We start from the raw sequence: 20,329 nt of genomic DNA on the forward strand, positions 1-20,329 counted from the left end.
GAGGGAAACAATAGTAAAGACTGTTTTAGGAGAGCGTGTGTCCCGAGGGCTGTTGCTTGTCATACTGGCAAACACACTGCATGACATCACCACTTGCGTATGCATGCGCACTCAAACGCAAAGTGGAGTTTGACTTGAAAAAGCATCCTCACTCTGACCCGATTACACAACAGAGACGCACACGGATGCAGGCGGATGCAAGCGTGTATTATTACCGAGAAATACTCTGAGATACATTTGCACCGTAAGCAGCTCGCATAAACAATGCAGACTCCGAACAAACAAACGGATGAGTTTATGCGTGTTCAACAGACACAGAGCAGAACGCATCAGTGCTAATAATATGCTAATAAAATCCTTCATGCACTGCCTAAATGTTGAGTCAGTAATGTGCTGTATGAATATGTAAAAAAGGACGTGAAGATGTTGGAATTATCATGCAGAGCTATTTTAATTAGATATAGAAATTACTCTCACGCGACGGGGTCAGAATGAAGCTCGTAATGCACACTTGTAGTGCAACTGATAGGGCACAGTGCTCCCCTTTTTCTGACACTTAGTAGGTTGTTACCACAGTGACAAGCACACCACTACAGAATCTCTTGACGCATACACTAACACACTGTAACTAAGAAGGAACATTGGGCTCGGGCAGAGAGGGAAAAAAATAGAGGAAGAGTGAGGAGAGAAGAACAAATGGAAGCAAGGGTATCCTTTAAATATGTTCTATGCAAATAAAGTATAGGTGGTTCAAACGGGGGGAAAAACATCAAATGTTTGAATTTGGCGTTTTTTAGAAGCAGAGTGTTGTTCCCAACTTGTCACGTGGCGCTTTGCGAGAAGTCTGCACATTTGGGTGCACAAAAATTGCACTTTCTGCCAATCCAGATGATTTCTGTCGAAACTTTGAGGGGTGCCAATAATAACAGGTGCCCGTTGGAAGGCCCTGCTAAGTGTATAAGCTCACTTTGGTATCTTGGAGCTTTGATAGCCAAGGACTTCTGAGCAGAGACAGGCAGTCTAGAAGTAATTCTCAAACATTAGAAGTTTGAGTTCCATAAATCGTTCAGAAAACATTCTCGAGCAGTAACTGGAATAATGTTTTAATTGTAAAGTTATCCCTGGGTTTTCTCCCTTGTTTCGGAAAAATCGCATTGTTCTCCATTAGGAAATTTTTGTTTTGCAAACTTCGTAAACACCAAACGATGAATCGCTGCTAAATACCCAAAAGTAAATGGGAAGAAACATTTAAAATGTAAATAAATAAGACAAAATAAAATAATGGGATGAAATAAAGTCAAGAATTATGATAATAACACAAAGTTAAGAACAACATTGGTTCCACATGGGACCCACCAGAGGCTAAAACTATAAAGTGCTGTTGAACTCCCGATTAACACTAATGTCTCCTTAATGACGATCTGCTGACTTCATCCACCACCACTGCTGTTTGATTTAGTTTTGCTTTGATTTGATTTGGTGACCGCAGCCACTGCTGTTATTACTCTTTATCCCACCACAGTTTCAGAACCCATATGCATACTCGCCTCCATTCCGCTTTGGGACGGTTCCAAACGGATCGACAGAGAGGAACATTCGAAAGAACTACCCTGCTATGCACCAGTACATGGTGAAGTATCATCAGACAGGAGTCCAGGACGCACTTGTCAGCCTCAAAACAGGGTAAGGACACAATCAGTGCGTGGCAGCTGTAAGTCTCTAAGTGTTTTTACACCAGTCATTTATGTAAAAAAAAAAAAAAAAAGGCTCACCTGGGAAAGGCTGTAGGGTTGCACGCTTCTTCTGTTTGGGTTTTTTTGTGTGTAATTTCATGTGTGAGTGTACTTCTCTTTCGAGTGTGTGTGCTTGCGTCTGTGTGTGACAGGTCTTCTGAGACTGTGGGTGAATGGGCTTCCACGCTGAGCAGACCAGGAGCTATTTTTAGTGCCGCTTTTCTATAGTAGGACTGATGGTGTGTGTGTGTGTGTGTGTGTGTGTAGGAGGGGTAGGTGGTGGGGGGGTGTTGACGCAAGGCTAACCAAGGACAGATTGACGGGTTGGAACAGTGAGTGGCTTAGTGTGGACAGAAACGTTAAGACAAAAAGGGTTAAAACTAAAGAAAAGGACGAGAGGGCAGAGGGCTGATGGGGCAAAGTGGGTGGGGTAAGAGACCAAGGCAGAATCGTCTGATTGGTGGGAATTAAAAAAAATAGATCTATGGAGGACATAAGAGAAGGAATGAGAAAGCGAGGCACAGTGAGTAGAAGGGGAAACTGAGTGTTTATTCTAATATGAAGATGTAATTCATGCTCCCTGATTTTTTTTTTTTTTTTTTTTTTATTCAGTTGTGTTTTTCAGCTTATTATCCCTCATCCATAAGTCATAGGACCACTGGAAGTAAGCTAGTAAAGACGGCTTGAACCACCACCTGTAATACTCTCGGCTGCTCGTGACCGTGGTGCCGTATTAACAGTGTCGCACACAAGCAGGAAAGCAAACAAATACGGCACGCACGCATGGCGAAATGCTCCGAAACGAAAACAGCCGCTCGTGTCTACACATCCAGCTAACTGCAGGTGTCGGCAGTCAGTAATACCCTCATTGATATTTCTATTCTGTGGTATTAGCAGATGAGCAACGCTGCAGCATGCAGCTATTGGAGCCTTGATGGCTGGATTAGCTTTGATCGCACATAATGCTGTCAGGCTTTACACACAGAATCTGTTACAGCCACAAGAACCAAAAGTGTGCACAGAAGAGCTGAATTGATTTGATTACACGATGGGACCTAAATCATGAAGACCCCGATGTTTTAAAACTATTTCGTAACTGAATAATTATAAACTGACAAATATACATGACATTTTTCAATGATGCGCACCGCTGCCTTGACCGGCTGTTAACTCACAGAAATATCTTGGTGTATTTCTTTAAAAAATGTTAATTACTCTATAATATAAATCCCTTGTAAGTTAATGGTATTGTATCCGTCCAACACAGTCCAGGTATGTTGTGGGGTTTTGTGACTGTATTGATATTGAAACATTCAAGTATACTGATAATAATCATTTATGATTCACTATATTAGTACTTCCTAAAGATGAAGTCCATTTTTTTGTGAGCTATAGAAATATCTTAAAAACCTCATCTGTTTAAGCGGTGTTTAAATTGTCAGAATTTTTACAGCCGTGACACGTCAAATTTTGACTGATAGTTGAGAGCAGAACTAAATTGGGGAGTGGGTGAATGGCTCACTTTCTCACACACGTTAAGCTGAAGAGACAATCGACGCAGTCACGTGACCTGCTGGCGAAGGCTGCACTTTGTACTTCAAAGTGAAAGACACCTATCTTCCTCCTTGTAGCTTAAGAATTGCGTCAGGAAAAATTGTGAATCAGGAATCTTCAGCAGAAAAAACTCACCTGCGGCGCGAGAGAGGAGTGTGCAGAGCTCTTTAAGCTTCCCACAGGGCAGCTCAAATTTCTGGATCAGTTTCGCTTGGCTTCTGCATCAGAGAACCCAATCATCTCGTGCCAGGCTGTTGCAGAATTACATCTTTCCCCCCCACATCTGCTTGTGTAAGTTGGTATTCCTTACTCGGGTTTAAATAAAGATCACCGGGATGTTACGCCTCTCTGTTGAACAGGACTAGCAAGTGACCCTCTGTTCAGTACCGCCAAGGATTAAACGACTCACAAACAGGTATGTGATCCTGTAAGTTGCCAAGAAATATAAAAGCACACATTAAGTCTGAATACCACTGCATTAGATCATATCTGATGGGTTCCTGGATTCATCGTGCCTTAACCTTTTCCTTAACATACAGTACTTAAGAGGAAATCTTAAAGGAGTACTGCGGTATTTTCAACATTAAGCCTCATTTATGAGTCGTCTGCAATGTTTTAGATCCCCCCTCACCGCTTTTTTGATGTTTACTGCTGTCTCCGGTATTTGCCTAATTTTGATTCTTCTCAACCTGCTTCAGAACGGCAAGTCATGTGCATGTCCAGAAAGGTCCGTAAAAGCACCATAAACGTCCGTTTTCAAAATAATCAACTCACCGGAGTGGTTACTAGTGTGCACATCAAATTTTGTTGCGAAAAGTTGCTTCTGTCGTGTTTTATTTTACATTTTGTACTGGATGTTCGTTGATATTACTCCGCCACCGCTAAGAAAATAGTGCGAGCATGAACGAGCTGCCAAATAAAACACGACAGAAGCAACTTTTCGCAACGAAATTTGATATGGATTACCAGTGCACACCAGTAACCACTCCGGTGAGTTGATTATTTTGAAAACGGACGTTTATTGTGCTTTTACGGACCTTTCTGGACATGCACAAGACTTGCCGTTCTGAAGCATTTTGAGAAGAATCAAAATTAGGCAAATACCAGAGACAGCATTAAACATCAAAAAAGCGGTGAGGGGGGTTCTGAAACATTGCAGACGTCTCAGAAAAGAGGCTTAATGTTGAAAATACCGCAGTTCCCCTTTAAAGCTGCCGTCGGCAGGTTTTCAAAATTCCGAGTCTAAAGTCGGAAAATTCGAACTGATACAACTTTCAGGTCCCTCCCCCTCTGTGGACGAGGTTGTGCACGTGAGTTCACACCAGTGTGCGCGCACACAAGCTGGGGGCAGACTCACGCTCAGCATGGAAGACGTGGTTAGTGACTGTTCTGCTCAGATAATAGATCAATAATAAACCTAACGTGATTGGTTAAAAACAGCCGGGAGCGCTCGATTTTTGCAAGCACGATTACAGGCTTCAAAGGGAGCTACAGAATTCGGGATTTTTCCTAAACAGCCTATTTAATATTCTACTTTCAGAATCCCATGACAGTTCAAGCTAATATGACTAAAAAAAAGTTGCCGACGGCAGCTTTAAGAAGGTGAAACTAGCAAGCCAGTATTTTATAAACTTCATCAGAAAGAACACTGAGAGAAGGTCCTACCTGCAGACGTCACAAACTGTTATGGGATGTGCATTTCCCAACACAGGAGGGCTCTGTAGAAGGGGACTACAACCGACCAGGACATTGGTGGAATTGGCACTTATCTGAGCATATCTGAGTGATGTTTGTGAAGTGAAATGTATAAAAAGACACGAAAGGACAAAAACCCACCCCAGCAGCCTGTAGCTGCTCCCATATGTCGGGCATTACCGTAGCAGTTGTACCAGTCCTATTGTTGTAAATTCAGACATTCAAAAGACTGAATTCACAACAATGCTTTGTTTTCTGACTTGACCAAATAACCTACCCTCAAGACCACTTCTTAAAGGTTGGATTTGGAAACTTTTGTCTTCAGCAAATTGTCACAACAAGGAGCCAAGAGTTTGACCAGATGGGGTGTGATGGCTTACACTTCTTTACCTTTTTTTTTTAAGGTACAAAAGGGTACAATGACTCCTCTTTTTTCACAGGCTCTGCTGACACCACTGACTCCTTCCATTTTAATTGAAAGAAAAATCATCTCAGTGAAAGGAAAATGGCCGACTAACGGCTAACAAGAGGACGAGCGTTGGTTCATTTTGATCTCGCTGCTGATAACGTGCAGGCTGGTGACGATAACACAGCACGCTTTACACGTAGAGTTATGATTTGCTGGATTTTTTATCCCAAACCTATTAACACTGTAGCCATGTATGAGTTTCCCACTTACCGGAAAAATACATCCTAGTTTAACCCACTGCTGTTCCTCTGGCTCAGCATCCCATCAATACATACAGCAAGCTGACACCATGGAATCAGCTGAGAAAGTTGTTGCTATGCATCCACGATGTTAACAGCACACGCTTTGCTACCTTTTCTGGCCAAAATTTATTTCCAGTGAAGAAAAGCAACACAAATATTTACTCTTCTTTTGGCTTGTTTTTTTTTTTTTTTTTTTGCTCTGTTGTTGGAAATTGCTTCTCTGTAGGAGATCCTGGCAAAGGTAATGCTTCCTTGCCAGGAGCTTCAGACATTTTCTAATCACCGTGCTTTACCTGTTCATATGCCCTGTATTTGCTGCTACCAGCACCGGCGACTCCATCTTCTTTTTCTACTGTTGGCTTTCAGGCAGACTAGACACTTTTGTGACTCACAGCCAATGGTACAAAGTGGTATTATAGTGAAACCTGTTCTTTATATATATGTATGTGTGTGTATATATGTATACACATATATATATATATATATATATATATATATATATAAAAACATCTTAAGTATTTCTTCAAATTAAGTTTTCAACCTCTGATTCAATGATGATAATTATCAGTCCCATTTCCAAAAAAGTTGAGAAATTTAGTTTCCCACCTTCGTTTTTCACACGCTGCTTCTGCGTTTTGTCTTAGCTTTGGTCAAATGAATAAGGACATGGTGTCATACGTCATGTTATTGTTCATTTGAGATCGTATTCACTCAGTTGTAAGACCTGGTAAGGACGAGCTGATTTTTTTTATTTTTTTTATTATGACATGAAACCTTAGTTGTAATTTATTGATGGAGGGTTTCCTCTCTCTTTCACGACTGTATGTGCTGTACTTGGAGTCGTCCTGCGTTAAGTGTAAAATACGATTCAGAGTCACAGTAAGCGATAATTTTCCAGCTTGAGAGGTGACATTCAAAGCTTTGGATGAAATGTGGGAAGAGAATCTCTGCTGGTGCCCATCATTCACACATATAAAGGTTTTACAGAGGTGTGGTGGCTGATGGCTTCAGAGCTTTATTTATCTGTCTTGTGCCTACAAACAGGCACAGACATAAGAGCGCTCTTAGAAAGGCACTCGTACGCACTCTCATCTGCCTCATCACACAAGCTCGCCGACACACCCTCCCGGTTCCCCACACATTTGAACACACAGCTTGCGAGTGGATGGAGCCAGTGGTGGTTTAAGCTGATTATACAGCTAAACTATCGGCTGTGAGCCTTCGTTAGAGTGCTGGGTCTGACATTCAGTAAATGCCAGCCAGTCACTGGACTATTAGCAGGGCTCAGAGTGTTTGAGTGTGCATATTTGTGCATGAGCAGTGGCTGCTGAGGGTATCAGTTACATTGGAAATGTCAGTCTGAGGCTGGGATCTTTTTCCGTAATGCTTCGACTTGTTTACGGGTCTCTGTGTGGACGGAGGGAGAGAAAGCAAGACAGTGTAAATGTTTGTGTCTGTCTAAAGTTTGTTTAGGTTGTCCATGTGTCTCCAAGGTCCTATCATCAGTGAGGCCTGCTGTATTGAACCGCCGCTATAGCCCACTGTGTCTATTGTGTTTGGTTACGCTCGAATTGCAGTCCCATTGGAGATGATTTAACACCTCACAATTGATCTGCAAGCAACACACTCTGAAAACCGGGACCCTCTTCTGCCTCCTGTCTCATCCTGTGCACGACTCGCTCACTCTTTTTAGAGAACCGCGGGAGCCGTCACATTTTGTCTTCATCCCCTCACTCGTTTCTGGTTTCCTCTGTTCTTTTCTGTCTCCCTTCTCAGCAAATTGGACGCCTTCATCTACGATGCAGCGGTGCTGAACTACATGGCTGGAAGAGATGAGGGATGTAAGCTGGTGACCATCGGCAGCGGGTAACTAAAGCTACACTTCCTTAAAAGTGTCATCCTTTCGCTCATTTGTGTTTCGGGTTTACACTGTTGAGACAAGTTTGATGTGGAATAGTTTTGAAGGACAGAGATATGGGCAATAACACACAAAATGTTATCTATCAGCCCTATATTGGGTGCAGAAAGATCCCCTCCTACAGTACTTATGCTAATATATACACGGTGAAAGATTCTTTAGAATGAATTTGACTTGTGATGGCATCAGCCCAAAAGTATAGTATGCTCTTACTCTTATTTTTGTTTGATATTTTAGGAGTATATATAATGGTTTTGTCTCGGGAAGTTGAGAGGAGTTCAACTTTTCGAGCAGTCACATCACCTGAATGATCTTGTGACAGATTGTCACTACAGTTCCAGATGCAGTGTTGTCTTAAGAAGTAAACCGTCCTAATGAATTTCGTGACATTTTTTTGATGACTTTTAGTTGACAGCCGTGACCTAAATTGTCACTTCATAACATTTGCGCGCATTGATATACATGAAGTGTCAGAGTCGGAGCCATCTGGAGAAATAAAGGTTGAAATATCTGTTCAAAGGTTAAAGTGTGTGCTTCTCTGTGTGTGTGTGTGTGGACATGCTTGTGTTCAGGTATATCTTTGCTACCACTGGTTACGGCATTGCTCTTCAGAAAGGCTCCTACTGGAAGCGACAGGTGGATCTGGCTATCCTGGCAATCATCGGAGATGGTGAGAATCCCACACACAGCATTCTCGTATGCAAATTCCGCGTGTATGACACCATTCGCTATCCGAAAGGCGAAAGGTTGCATTGCTCTTTGCCAGCATTGTAGTAAATGCAAACACACACACATGCATTTTCACTTCCTTGTCTGCAGACAGCACAAAGCAGTGAAGTATAAATAGTCCTTTGATGTTATTCTGGACACAAAGACGGCTCTAAACAGAGGGCAGAGTGTGTAAGTTATTCTAATATATTCCTCTCTGCAGAGCCAAAGCTGCTGCGGGTGTGTGTGTGTGTGTGTGTGTGTGTGTGTGTGTGTGTGTGTGTACACTCCACTCGATCTGAATCACAACATTCCTTTATTACAGTAGCCTCTGAGGTTTTTCCATAAACAATTTCCTGCTGCAAAACAGGGAAAGTGAGACAGCGAGAGCTTTTAGTGACAGATTCACTTTCATTTTACAACAGGAGCATTTTGCTGATGCAAGTGTTCTCAGCCACTGGCATAAAGTGCATTGAAGTTGATTAAATGAACATCGGTGTTGCAATAATCCTGTCTAACTGAATGTTATCCGGGCTTCAGAGTATGCGGGCCATATTTTTGACAAAAAAAAAATCATCTTTGCCGCTTTTGTTTTGCTCCTCACTAATGGCATCCAGTCTTCTCCTTCTTGTTTCTTTATGCCACACTGAAAACCTCAGCGTCGCTCAATTTGTTTATTAAAAAAAGGAAATGAGTCACAACGGTAAGGGTGGAGGTGAGAAGAGGGGGTGAGAGTGAGACTGAGGAGAGACCGAATAGAGTTTAGGTGACAGAAGAGAGGGGCAACACTAAACAGGGGGTGAAAAAGTGACAACATGATCAGGAAAGGGACAGTGCTGTGTGCAGTGGTCAGAAAGAGGGTGGAGAGAGAATGAAACACGCAGCATTGGAGGAAAAAAGGCAAGGAGAGTGTTAGAGAAGGGCTGGTCTTTGATAGATGACAGTGACATTTATGTTGGCAGAGGCTACTAGATCACATAGACACAGTGTGGGAGGAGGGTATGTGGTACTTCATGAAGGGACACACAAAGAGGGCTCTTTCTGTTAGGGTTACAAAAAAAATAATTACTTGAGACTAAATATGCTGGTCAATAAAGTCAATATCTTACCTGTTGGGCGACAGCAGGAAAAATTTCCTTGAGAAAAATCCTTAACAAATGCAATCATCTTTATTAGTTTTTATAGTAAAGCAGGTTTATTATCTGCCTAAATCTAAATATCATTCAGCAAGGTTTAGGAGCGGCTCATGCTTGAGCATTGATGAAAGAGCCAAAAGATAGATGCACATTGTGCAGAGTGATGAACTGGGTTAGATCATAGCTTTTAGGTTCATAATAGCAAAGGTTGGAAATTCTTTCTTCTTCTTTTTTTTGGAGAACTTGCACAGCTCGAATCAAATTTTTACGATTTTCTGATTCTAAAGAGCTTGAAAGTCGTAGTTTTGTATGAAAACGCCTTCGTTCTTCAGCACAGCCTGAACCCCTCTTAGACGCTCTTTTTTGTAATTTTTTTAAGTAGTCTTCAGGAATAGTTCTCCGAGCTTCTCACAGGAGATTTCAAAGCCCTTCTTTGGATGCCTTTTGTTCCGTATCTGCCAAGATGATCCCACAAGTTTTCAATAATGTTGAGGTCATTCACTCCACAAGACCTGTTGCCACCCATTCTCTGTCCAATTCTTGCCTCATTTGGTATACTTCAGCCTTTTCTTCACGTTTCCCTTCCATAAGAATGGCTTCTCGACAGCCACCCTTACAGAGACCATTTGTGATGAGGCTTCAGAGAACAGTAGATCAATCAACTGAGGAGCCAGATGGATCTGTCAGGTCTTGGCTTGATTTAGGACATCACTTTTAGATACTGACCAACTTCTGTCGATAGTTTTAAAGCCTGCCTCTTCCTTTGTCATCCTCTTGTCATCTATCCTGAAATGTTTGAAGGACAACACTGCACGCCATGAAAGTTTTCAGCTGACAGCTCGTCGAAAAAACGCCTTGCTGGTGCAAAAAGACTATTTAAAGTCTGTCAACCTGTGTTGTCTTCGGTATTTTCTTGTAGATGCAACCAAAAATGTAAACTTGAAATGTCAGCAAGTTATGTGTCTTTGCAACAGGCTGCTAGGAACAAAATGCTTCAGGACACCATTTAAATTTGGTTTCTTCCATAAGTTTCCTGTTATGTGCAAACACAACACTGGTTAGGGGCCTTTTTCATTGAAAGATTCTTAGGTCATTGTTAAGTCGCTTCAGAAACAAAAACATACATTCCTCTGAAAATGGTCAGGCACAAGGACTGGACTTAAAATGTGTAGCCGAAGACCTTCAGAAAACCTGGAGAACTATTGCTCAAGATCTTTGAAAAAGATGACAAGAAAGTCTGGCTGCTTGGAAAAAGAAAAACATACAGAAATCAGGGCTGCCCTTTAGACTTCTGCGCAGTACCGTAGATTCCTCAAAATAAGACATTATTTTAAATATGTGGACAAAACTTTTAGTGACATTTCATCCTGTGTTCCAACTGACTGTCTCCCAGACTTTAGCCTGAGCCCTGTGACTCCTTATACTGTAAGAGGAGAGCATTTGGATTTCAGCAACACTCTACCCTAAAATTAGAGCAGCAGCTTGAGCAGTGGCCACTCCCGCAGCTTTGAATGCACTTGATTCAAAAGAAAAGGGAAAGAAAAAAAAAAGGAGTAACCTTTTGATACCTAAAGATCAGTCTTAATTCTGAGCTTATCATAATATGATTAAAAGGCCTGGGTAGATCCATTAGTGTACTCACAAATGTTACATGAGACAGATGCTCTTCAATTGTACTTAAGGGTTAATGATGTCTTGTGAGTCTGCACCCAAAGACACAAAGCTGAGCACCACCATGATATTTGTCTTTCCCCACTAGCAGCCTTAGTTATCCGGCCCTGAATGACACAGATTGGATTAGCCACGCGCCAAATGTCACCGAGGAAGTCAGAGCAGGAGGGGAAACGGAGGGAAGGGTACACAGAGTGAGGAATGAGAAAAGATAAGGTCTTTGTTGCTTTCCAGCTTCCTTTTAATAACACACAAAACAACATAGAAGGGACGGTGAGCTCAGTAGCTGGTGACACAAACAGGCCTTGAAAAAAAAAAAAAAAAGCAGTTAAAAATGAATGTACAGGTTTACAAAGTTACTCTTAAGCCAAAATGAGACGTACTGCAAAGCAGCTGCACCTGAAAACATATGAAACACGAAAGGGGTTGTGTGCCTAATCTGTTACGGTTATTATGTTTTGAAGTATTTAATTGTAGGGTCTGTTATTCCTTTAGGATGGCTTTGTTTGTTGTGGTTGAAAATAATTAATTACGTTTTGCAATCAAACTCCAGAGAACATTCTGGAGAAAACATTGCCCAGACTATGATATAAAACAGGAACAAGTACTACCAAAGATACTCAGGTTTTGAGGCCTTCATTATACAGATATTAACAAATTTTGGTTTCTCTATTTTCCCCCCAAATGTCTCCTATTGGTTAATTTACGAGTTAACTTCACATTATTTTCGGGGGATTTCTCGAAGCAGTTTCTACAGTACAGCAAAGATAGATTCTGAGCATTTGTAGCTTTGTATTTTAGACTCAAAGGAAATAACCACAATAAAAAGCACAACACAGTGGTTTCCTCCACAAATGTTAGGAGCTTGTTGTTCAAGTGGTTTGTTTCTTGCATTAGAATCATGCACTGCCTGTCCAAAATAGAGCAAAGGTCCTCCACCAGAGGCCTGGGAGTTTTAGGGTTCTACACAGCATCTTAGCTGTTCCTTGAACTGTGTTCCTCTGGACAGATGTTTCTGATGTTGTCCCCGGGATCTGCTGATCCCAGTTTGGGGGTCGTGGCCCCAAGTGGTCTGTTTACCACTGGTACCACTGCTGCCTTCAATTCCCACATATTTCAACTTCCTCCTTCAGCTTGCTGTTGCTGTCACTTGGAATTGCTACATCTATCCACTACTGCCTCCCTCTGCAGTGTGTCAAACACCACGATGTGCAGTTGGTTAGCCATCACCTGTTTTTCAGTCTGGATCTGGAAGTGCCACAGGAGTTCAGCTTTGTCATGCTCCACTACCTTTGGAGGTATATCCCACTTTGACTTTGGGATTTCCAACCCTTACTCAGCACAGATGTTCCTCCTCTTCCTTCTCTCCTTCCCTGGGTTTCAGCTGCCTGAAAAATTCTCTCAGCAGTTCTTTACTGGGGGCCATTTTCCTGATGTATTCCTGCATATTTGCCGTTTCATCCCAGCTAGTGGCTCTAACGCTAACTAGCCAGCTTTCTCCTTCCACCTAGTGAACAATCTTAGAGTGCCGGACTTGGAGTGAAGCCCCCCATGCATCATGTGGAGCTTTCGTGCCTTGATATCAGTAGCTTCTATCTCTTCCTTTTGCCAGGTTGATGACTGGCAGAGCATATGTGTTGATGGCTTTGACTTTGCTCTTCCTATGTAGACTCTTCAGGACCTGCCTGATTCAAACTCTTTGTAGGTACTTGGTTGTGGCTGACTTCCTTGTGACCTTCTCATGGTCGCCATTAGCCTGTGGGATCCCACGGTTGGGTACAGCTGTCCTGAACATCTGCTATAGTGCTCTCTGGTAGGTTAACCCCTTCAGATATAAGCTACATTTATCAAATCCAAATGGCATTTCAATGTCCTTGCTGTATATCCATTGAGTCGATGTCTCACTTATTCCTGGCATACAGCTTGATGTCATCCACGTGGAGGAGGTGGCTGATGGTTGCTCCACTTTGGAACCGGTATCCAAAGAATACAAACCACTCTTTGTGATGATGTGGCTCAGGGGGTTCAGGCCTGTACAGAACAACAGTGGGGACAGAGCATCTTCTTAGTAGATACCGCACTTGATGTTAACTTGTGCATTTGGCCAGGAATTGGCCTCCAGGGTTGTCTTTCACAGCACCATTAAGTTCTTGATGAAGCCTCCTAGTGTCCTGTTGATACATTCCCGTATCAATGTGCGCGGCATTGTGTCGTAGCCTTTCTTGTAGTTAATCCAGGAGGTTCAGAGATTTGTATGTCTGATCTCCAGTCTTGGGTGACAATTTTGCTGGTCAGTAGCTAGTGTTTAGCTCCACTAGTGTTTCTTCCAATTCCCTTATGAGCCCCACCCATGTGTTGAGCCATGTGCCTACTCATCTTAGCTATGATGCCTGACAGGAGCTTGCGCTGTTTCAACAAATCAGTTCGACAAAACTTTTGACTGGTACTGTATATCTAAAGCAGTGGCCTCAAACTGAACCGTGAATGGGCCGGTGTGGCTGCAGGTGTTTGTTCCAACCCTGCAGCAGCACAGCTGACTTGTTTCATTCAATCAACTGAACCGTCTGCACTAAAGGTCTTAACCAGTTCAGTTGATTGAATGAAACAAGTCAGCTGTGCTGCTGCAGGGTTGGAACAAACACCTGCAGCCACACCGGCCCTTTAACGGATCAGTTTGAGGCCACTGATCTAAAGTATTGCATTTACTAAAATGTAATTATATAATCAGAGTCTACACATATAAACCATGTTTATGTAGTGAAGGATGTTGAATTCAATCATTTGTTATTAATCATCATTTTTCATTTTTTACTATTATGCTGTTTATCGTTCTGGAGCCCATAGAGCTGGGAAAAAGAAAAAAATGATGCATAAATTGCTAAAAAGAAAAAACTGGACATTACTGCACACCCTCTATGCAACCAAGTTATTGAACAAGTGTGTGTCCGAGTGTCTTCAGGCAGAGGCTTCTTCTGGTCTGCTGCAAGAAGGACTTATAGAAGAGATCGTTTCTGCCTCCAACGATAGCCTTGGACAAAGACTCTTTTTTTTCATAATTAAATATGAATTGTTCGTACTGCAACAATATGATATAAATATACTAATAAAACTTGCTTTACAGGTGAAATGGAAGAATTGGAAGCCCAGTGGCTGACAGGAATTTGCCACAATGAGAAGAACGAGGTGATGTCTAGTCAGCTGGATGTGGATAACATGGCAGGCGTCTTCTACATGCTGGCCACCGCCATGGGGCTCTCCCTCATCACCTTTGTCTCGGAGCATCTGTTCTACTGGAGGCTTAGATACTGCTTCACCGGAGTCTGCACCGGCACGCCGGGTCTTCTTTTCTCCATCAGTAGGGTAAGGAGCAGTTTCTGTCTGTGAGGTGTTTATTTGCATGTGCAGCCACGTTGAACAAACTTTTCTTTAGCCTGTTCAGTGGTTTGGGGGGGAGAAAAAAATAAATAAATCGCCTGCTACGTTACACAAAATTAGTTTTTTAATCTAAGTTAAACACACAAACAAGCAACCGAGTATGAAAACAAGTGAATATGTGGCTGTGCGAATATCTGAGCCTAGGGTCTTCTCACTGGGTTAACAGTGGTCACGATCAAGGCTATAAGGTGCAGTGAAGCACTGCAGCTATACTAGAGGCTAATGCTGCACTATTGAGGTCAGAAAGGCCTTTGTTTTTTGTATTTGCTGCCAACTGAATAAGGGAGGAGAGCGGGGACAGAGAGCTACAGCTAAACTAAGACGCTGACTGAAGCAAGAGAGAAGAGGAAGGGCTGTGCAGATGAGGATGAGAGGGAAGGAAGGGGATGGAGGCACGAGGGGGGATCACGAGGCAGCCCTGAATATCGATAAATATAGACCTTAATTGCAGCATTTTTTTTCTCTTTTTTTTTTGGGTGAAACCACAGCAACCCACGTTTAATCAATGTGTTCTCTCTCATTCTGCTAAAAGGTCAGCATTCTCTCTGGCTGTGGGTGAGAGCAGAAGACATGGACATGCATCCCTAAAAGCACTGCAGTGTCTCTGCACTATTTTTAAAGCAGTGTGACTCCGTATGTAGACGTTATCCGAGGGAGGCAGCGGAGTGGGTTGGGGGGGGGGCTCTTTGAGAGAAAATAAAGTGAGGATCATGAGAAAGATGTCAGCCATTCTCATGAGTAATTTTGAGTCAAAATGCCCTCAAAGTAAACATTTAGTGAACCTTTAAGTATGAATTCAGTGTTTTCTGCTTTTTTGTTGCTCTTATTCTCACCTTTAAATCGTAAAGGCATCCGTTCGGGTCTTCAACTGTCTGATTTTCAGTGTGAGATGATCTCTTTAGAATGATATAGGTGTTTTGCTTTTAACTTTTAAAGATCCAAGTTGGGTAATTGGTTTGCAAAATTCATCAACTTCAGAGTTCCTTGAATGCTGGTCTGGGGCAAAAGAAACATAAAACATGAAACCAGCTTCTCAAGGGGGCACTGCTGACCACGTAGTTTGGATGAACTCTCAGTGCACTGGTTAATTTTCACATTATACAAGCTTTCAGTTTTCAGTCGTGTTGTAAAATTAATAGAGCTGCCGAAAGGCTTGTTTCATTGCATTGCATCATATCTCGTATGTGTCCCCTTTGGAAAACATACACTTCTTGCTTTTCTGGTTGTGATGATACTGAAAACTTTTTGTTTTGCTGGTCGTTTAAAGTCGTTTTAATGTGTTTGGATTGAATCACAAGTCACTTTATTTACTCCGTTATTTTCCTTCTAACTTCATCAAATATGGTTGTTTTGAGGATTCATATTTAGAATTAAATCAACTTCTGTCTCTACTGTGAGCCTCAGTCAGATTTTCTTTGTTAGTAGGTGCATTTCACAGACAGTGAAAGATGGCCTCATTTGATAATGTTTCAAACAATACAGTTTTGCTATGATTTGCTGAGTCCTTGACAATGTAATTCATTTTCATAAAGCCTAAAGGGCACGGATATATTTGGCTAAAGCATATAAGTAATCACCATACAGTTTGTCTCTCTGTTTCTTTCCTCTTTTTCTTTTTTACCACTGTTTCATTCTCTTTCTATCTCTTTATCTAATTAATTTGTATTTCTCTCACACTTTTTGCTCTTTGTTCATCCATATGTCTTACACAGGGAATCTGGAGCTGCATCCATGGAGTCCACATTGACATGAAGAAAAAGACAGATCTTGACTTCAGCCCCCAGGACAAAATGCTCAAGCTCATTAAGTCTGCCAAACAGATGACCAACATGTCTAATCTGAGTGGCTCCCGCATGAACTCACCCAAACGAGAATTCATGCACTCAGCTGGCCCCATGATCATGGACATGATGGCAGAGAAGGGCAACTTCATCTATGCTGACAACCGAAGCTATGCTCCCAAAGATATGATCTATGGGGACACGGGTGACCTGCAGTCTTATCTTGCTAACCGCCATAAAGACCACCTTAACAACTATATCTTCCAAGGTGGTCAGCATCCTTTGACCTTGAATGATGCCAATCCGAATACGGTGGAAGTCGCAGTGAGTGCCGACTCGGTCCAGACTAATGCCAAGCCATCGCGGACGCTGTGGAAGAAGTCAATGGACACGCTTCGTTCTGCGCCCCCAGGGCCCTCTCCAATGCCGGACATGCTCATGCCAGACCCACGGTTGTCGATGAAGACGCAGCGCTACCTCCCCGAGGACGCAGCCCACTCCGACATCTCTGACTGTTCAAGCAGGGCAGCCTCCTACAAGGACCCAGAAAACAACAAGCACCTGAAGCCCAAGGACAACTTAAAAAAAAGATCGGTGACGTCGAAATACCCAAGGGACTGCAGTGAAGTTGAGCTGTCCTACTTAAAAACTAAGCAGGTCAGCGGCACCACCCAAAGTGGAAGAGGAGGAGGGGGAGAGAAAATCTACACCATTGACTCAGACCGAGAGCTGAGCCTCCATTCAGACCCCATGCACTACCACGAGAGTCACGGTCTTGCTGCAGACGATTTGGATTACCCTGAAATGTACTCGGACCACAGTGAAAACTACAGGAAGTGTGAGCAGCCCATCATTCATCTGAACTCATCACCTTTGCATCACCCAGATTCAGATCTTCTGCCAGACTCGGCCTACTCTAAACACTACAACCTGAAAGAGAAAAACCTTTCTCTGTCCCCTCATGAATCCATTGATCGTTACAAACAGACACACTGCCGTTCCTGCTTGTCCAAAGTGACCGCTAGCTACCAGCCAGGAGGGTCATATACACCTGTTGCAACTTCCTCAGCCTCTGGCACGCGCTCACCTTATAATCGCTGTGAGGCATGCCTCCACACAGCCAACCTATATGATATTAGCGAGGACCAGCTCCTTGCAGACCCCTTGCTCAGTCCCACCCTACACCACCAAGAGCAGCAACAGCCAGACGAAATGTTTGGTCTGTATTGGCCACAGACAGATGGGCCGCATGTCCAAAAGAGGAACCGCTTGAGGCTGAGCCGTCAGCACTCCTTTGACAACATCATGCTTGAAAAGCCTAAGGATGTAGACCTGGGCCGACCGGCACGCAGTGTCAGCCTCAAAGAGAAGGATCGCTTCTTCGACTCTGCATCTGACTCGCACTACGCGAACCTCTTCGGCATGCGTCCCTACTCTGGACGACTTTTTGGCTCTGGGTCAAAATCAATGCTCTTTAACCACAGCCTGGAAGAAAGCAAGAGGAGCAAGTCCCTGTACCCGAACCATGGCTCGGAAAACCCTTTCCTCAGCCACTCGCTGACGGATGATACCAGCAGCAGACTGGTGCATGGGCGTAGCTCCTCTGATATTTACAAACAGCTGGCAGGAAGTTCTCCTGCGGCGGCCCTAGGAGCAGCCCCCATCAAAACGCGCAATGATGCGAACAATCTTCGCTCTTCTGTTAAGTCCACCTCTTCATACTGCTCAAGGGACGGGCGGATAGCCAATGACATGTACAATAAAGAGCATGTGATGCCTTACTCAGCCAATAAGACTAGTGCATACCCAGGCCCACGTGGCGTCCTAAACTCAGCCCAGTTCAGCAATAGACGGGTGTATAAGAAAATTCCCAGTCTGGAGTCAGATGTTTAGTTGATATAAGGAACATTGTGTTCTCTCCTTAATACTCCTCTCTGGGTTTGTATTATAATTTATCAACTATGTTATCCAGTAAGGGATGCCATAGCCGCACTACGTTTTTCTTCTTGTCTTTGACATTGTAATCGAAAAGAACTTATGCCCACTCGGGTGTGACGGTATTACAACTATTCTCTTTACAGACGATTTCACCGTCTCTGTCAATTCTCTCCCATGTACCAGTGAGTTGGCAGCATGGCCAGCACTCTGCCATAAGGTATCCAGAAATAAGAATAAGATGGGGAAACATTTGTCCCCGGCTTTTCAAAGGGGAAAGGAATTGGAGCAGTCCCATTAGTTGGAATGGAAAGCTTATGTTATAGTGTTGCGGAACGCCTGCAGTTGTATGGGAAGGGTCCGTTGATACTAGCTCGAACTGTGTGAGGAGGATGAGAGTAATTGAATGACAGGGGAATTAGAAGTAGGCAAGGAGGAGATAACTCCTTGAACCACCCACCCACCTTCTTCCTCTTTTTCATTTTCCACCTCCACTGTCAGGCATGGGGCTCACTGGTTGAGGCGAAGAGGCCTGACAGGGCGGCCAGATGGGTGGTCCTGACGTGGAGACATCCCAGGAGGGCAGGGGTGTCGCAGTGAGCTCGTCCAACAGTCTGCTGCTTGTTACTCTGACAAAATATGGCTGCTGAGACACCTGGCAGCGGGGGAGGAGAGACAGGGAGGAACAGGGTGAGTGGCAAAATGACAGAGTGGAGCAACCAGTCATTTGTGGCAGATAGGGATTGCAAGTTGAGTCAGACTGTGGTTGTCTGTGTTTAAGCCCAGGCTGAGGGACACCGCAGTGAAGAGAGGATGAGAGTTATGTAGGTGCTATCAAAGAATAATGTTTACAGACTGACAAAATGACTGATAGAAAGGGGAAGAAAAGCAAGAAAACCTGAGGCAACTGATGGGCATTTCATTTGTGGCACTGCACATAGAAAAATAATTGCAAAGTATTGCTTTTTTATTCTATTGAGCTATAAGATTTATAAGGGATTCTGGCGTTCAGATCCCCCTATGTAGGATTTTAGTGTTTGCTTATTTGGTAGCACAATAGCCATTAGTTTTTTGAAACCTCTCCCACTTTTGCTTTTGAAAGAAAGCATAGCTTACTGAAAAATACCATCAAGAGTAGTAGATTCTTTTGCATGTGTTTTTTTTTTCTGTGTCAAGAGAAGAGAAAATACACACAAATACGACTTCAGATGCATATCTTACATGTTTTTTTGAATGGGGCTGAGTCTTGCCGGATGGATGGATATTTGTACAATCGAGACTTTGATCCTTGACCTTTGTGCTTAGTAAACCTGTGTCATGCTGTGGCTGCAAACAAGCACGGTGACTATGGAAGGGAAGAGAGCAAAGATGAGACATACAAGGGAGAAAAGGATGAGATCACACAGCCGTGTCCACTGTCACTGTATCGGCAGCTGGTCGCTGATGTGTGCTTTGTCTTTGGACCTCCCTGCCACTGAGAAACAGGGTATTTAGCTATGAAAAACACTGACGATTCCTTCCTTCTTTCCTTCTTCCCTTCCTCCATCAACATGACACATCTCCTGTGTGATCGATAACGATTCGCTTTGTTTTCTGTTGGTTTGTGTAAAGTTTGGTGGGCTTGTGTGGCGATAGTGGTTCTGTATCCTTTTTTTTTTTTCTTTAAATCGCTACAGTCAAACCGAAGATCTTGTTTAGAAGTTTTTGGATGACCCAACTGTTTGTTGATGTACAATCAGCCAGGGCTGTTGAGGATGTGACGATTGCTTAAGACTGATCCCTTGTTTGCCTTTGTAGTGTTGTTTGGGTGGGGTGTGGGAAGGGGTGGGCTGGACAAGCTGGGTGGATCCGAGGAGGCTCCACTGTTTATGTATTCATCGACTACGTATCCATCTGTGGAACATCTGGAACTCTGGTAAGCTCGAAACGTGAACCAGAACGTTTGGTTTCTTCGATTGTTTATGCATTTATTTCTTTGTTCGTTCTTTTTCGAAAGCACTTAGCAGAAAAAGACTTGCACATGCACAAACTTCCATTTCCACTTGTGCCCAC

The 20,329-nt window shown here is 43.2% G+C and overlaps 1 protein-coding gene across 1 annotated transcript in view; it reads left to right on the forward strand.

Annotated features, from left to right (window-relative positions):
• grin2aa (glutamate receptor, ionotropic, N-methyl D-aspartate 2A, a) overlaps positions 1-20,084 on the forward strand; it is a 145,197-nt gene extending 125,113 nt beyond the window's left edge. The window contains exons 11-15 of the mRNA XM_075453795.1: positions 1,523-1,683; positions 7,470-7,559; positions 8,184-8,281; positions 14,248-14,486; positions 16,274-20,084. Of these exons, the coding sequence (XP_075309910.1) occupies positions 1,523-1,683; positions 7,470-7,559; positions 8,184-8,281; positions 14,248-14,486; positions 16,274-18,235 (2,550 nt within the window). The 3' untranslated portion in view covers positions 18,236-20,084. The remainder of the gene's footprint in view (positions 1-1,522; positions 1,684-7,469; positions 7,560-8,183; positions 8,282-14,247; positions 14,487-16,273) is intronic.
• Positions 20,085-20,329: the final 245 nt, after the last annotated feature.

This window comes from Odontesthes bonariensis, chromosome 21, assembly GCF_027942865.1.
Source record: "Odontesthes bonariensis isolate fOdoBon6 chromosome 21, fOdoBon6.hap1, whole genome shotgun sequence".
In the NCBI taxonomy this organism is placed as follows: domain Eukaryota; kingdom Metazoa; phylum Chordata; class Actinopteri; order Atheriniformes; family Atherinopsidae; genus Odontesthes; species Odontesthes bonariensis.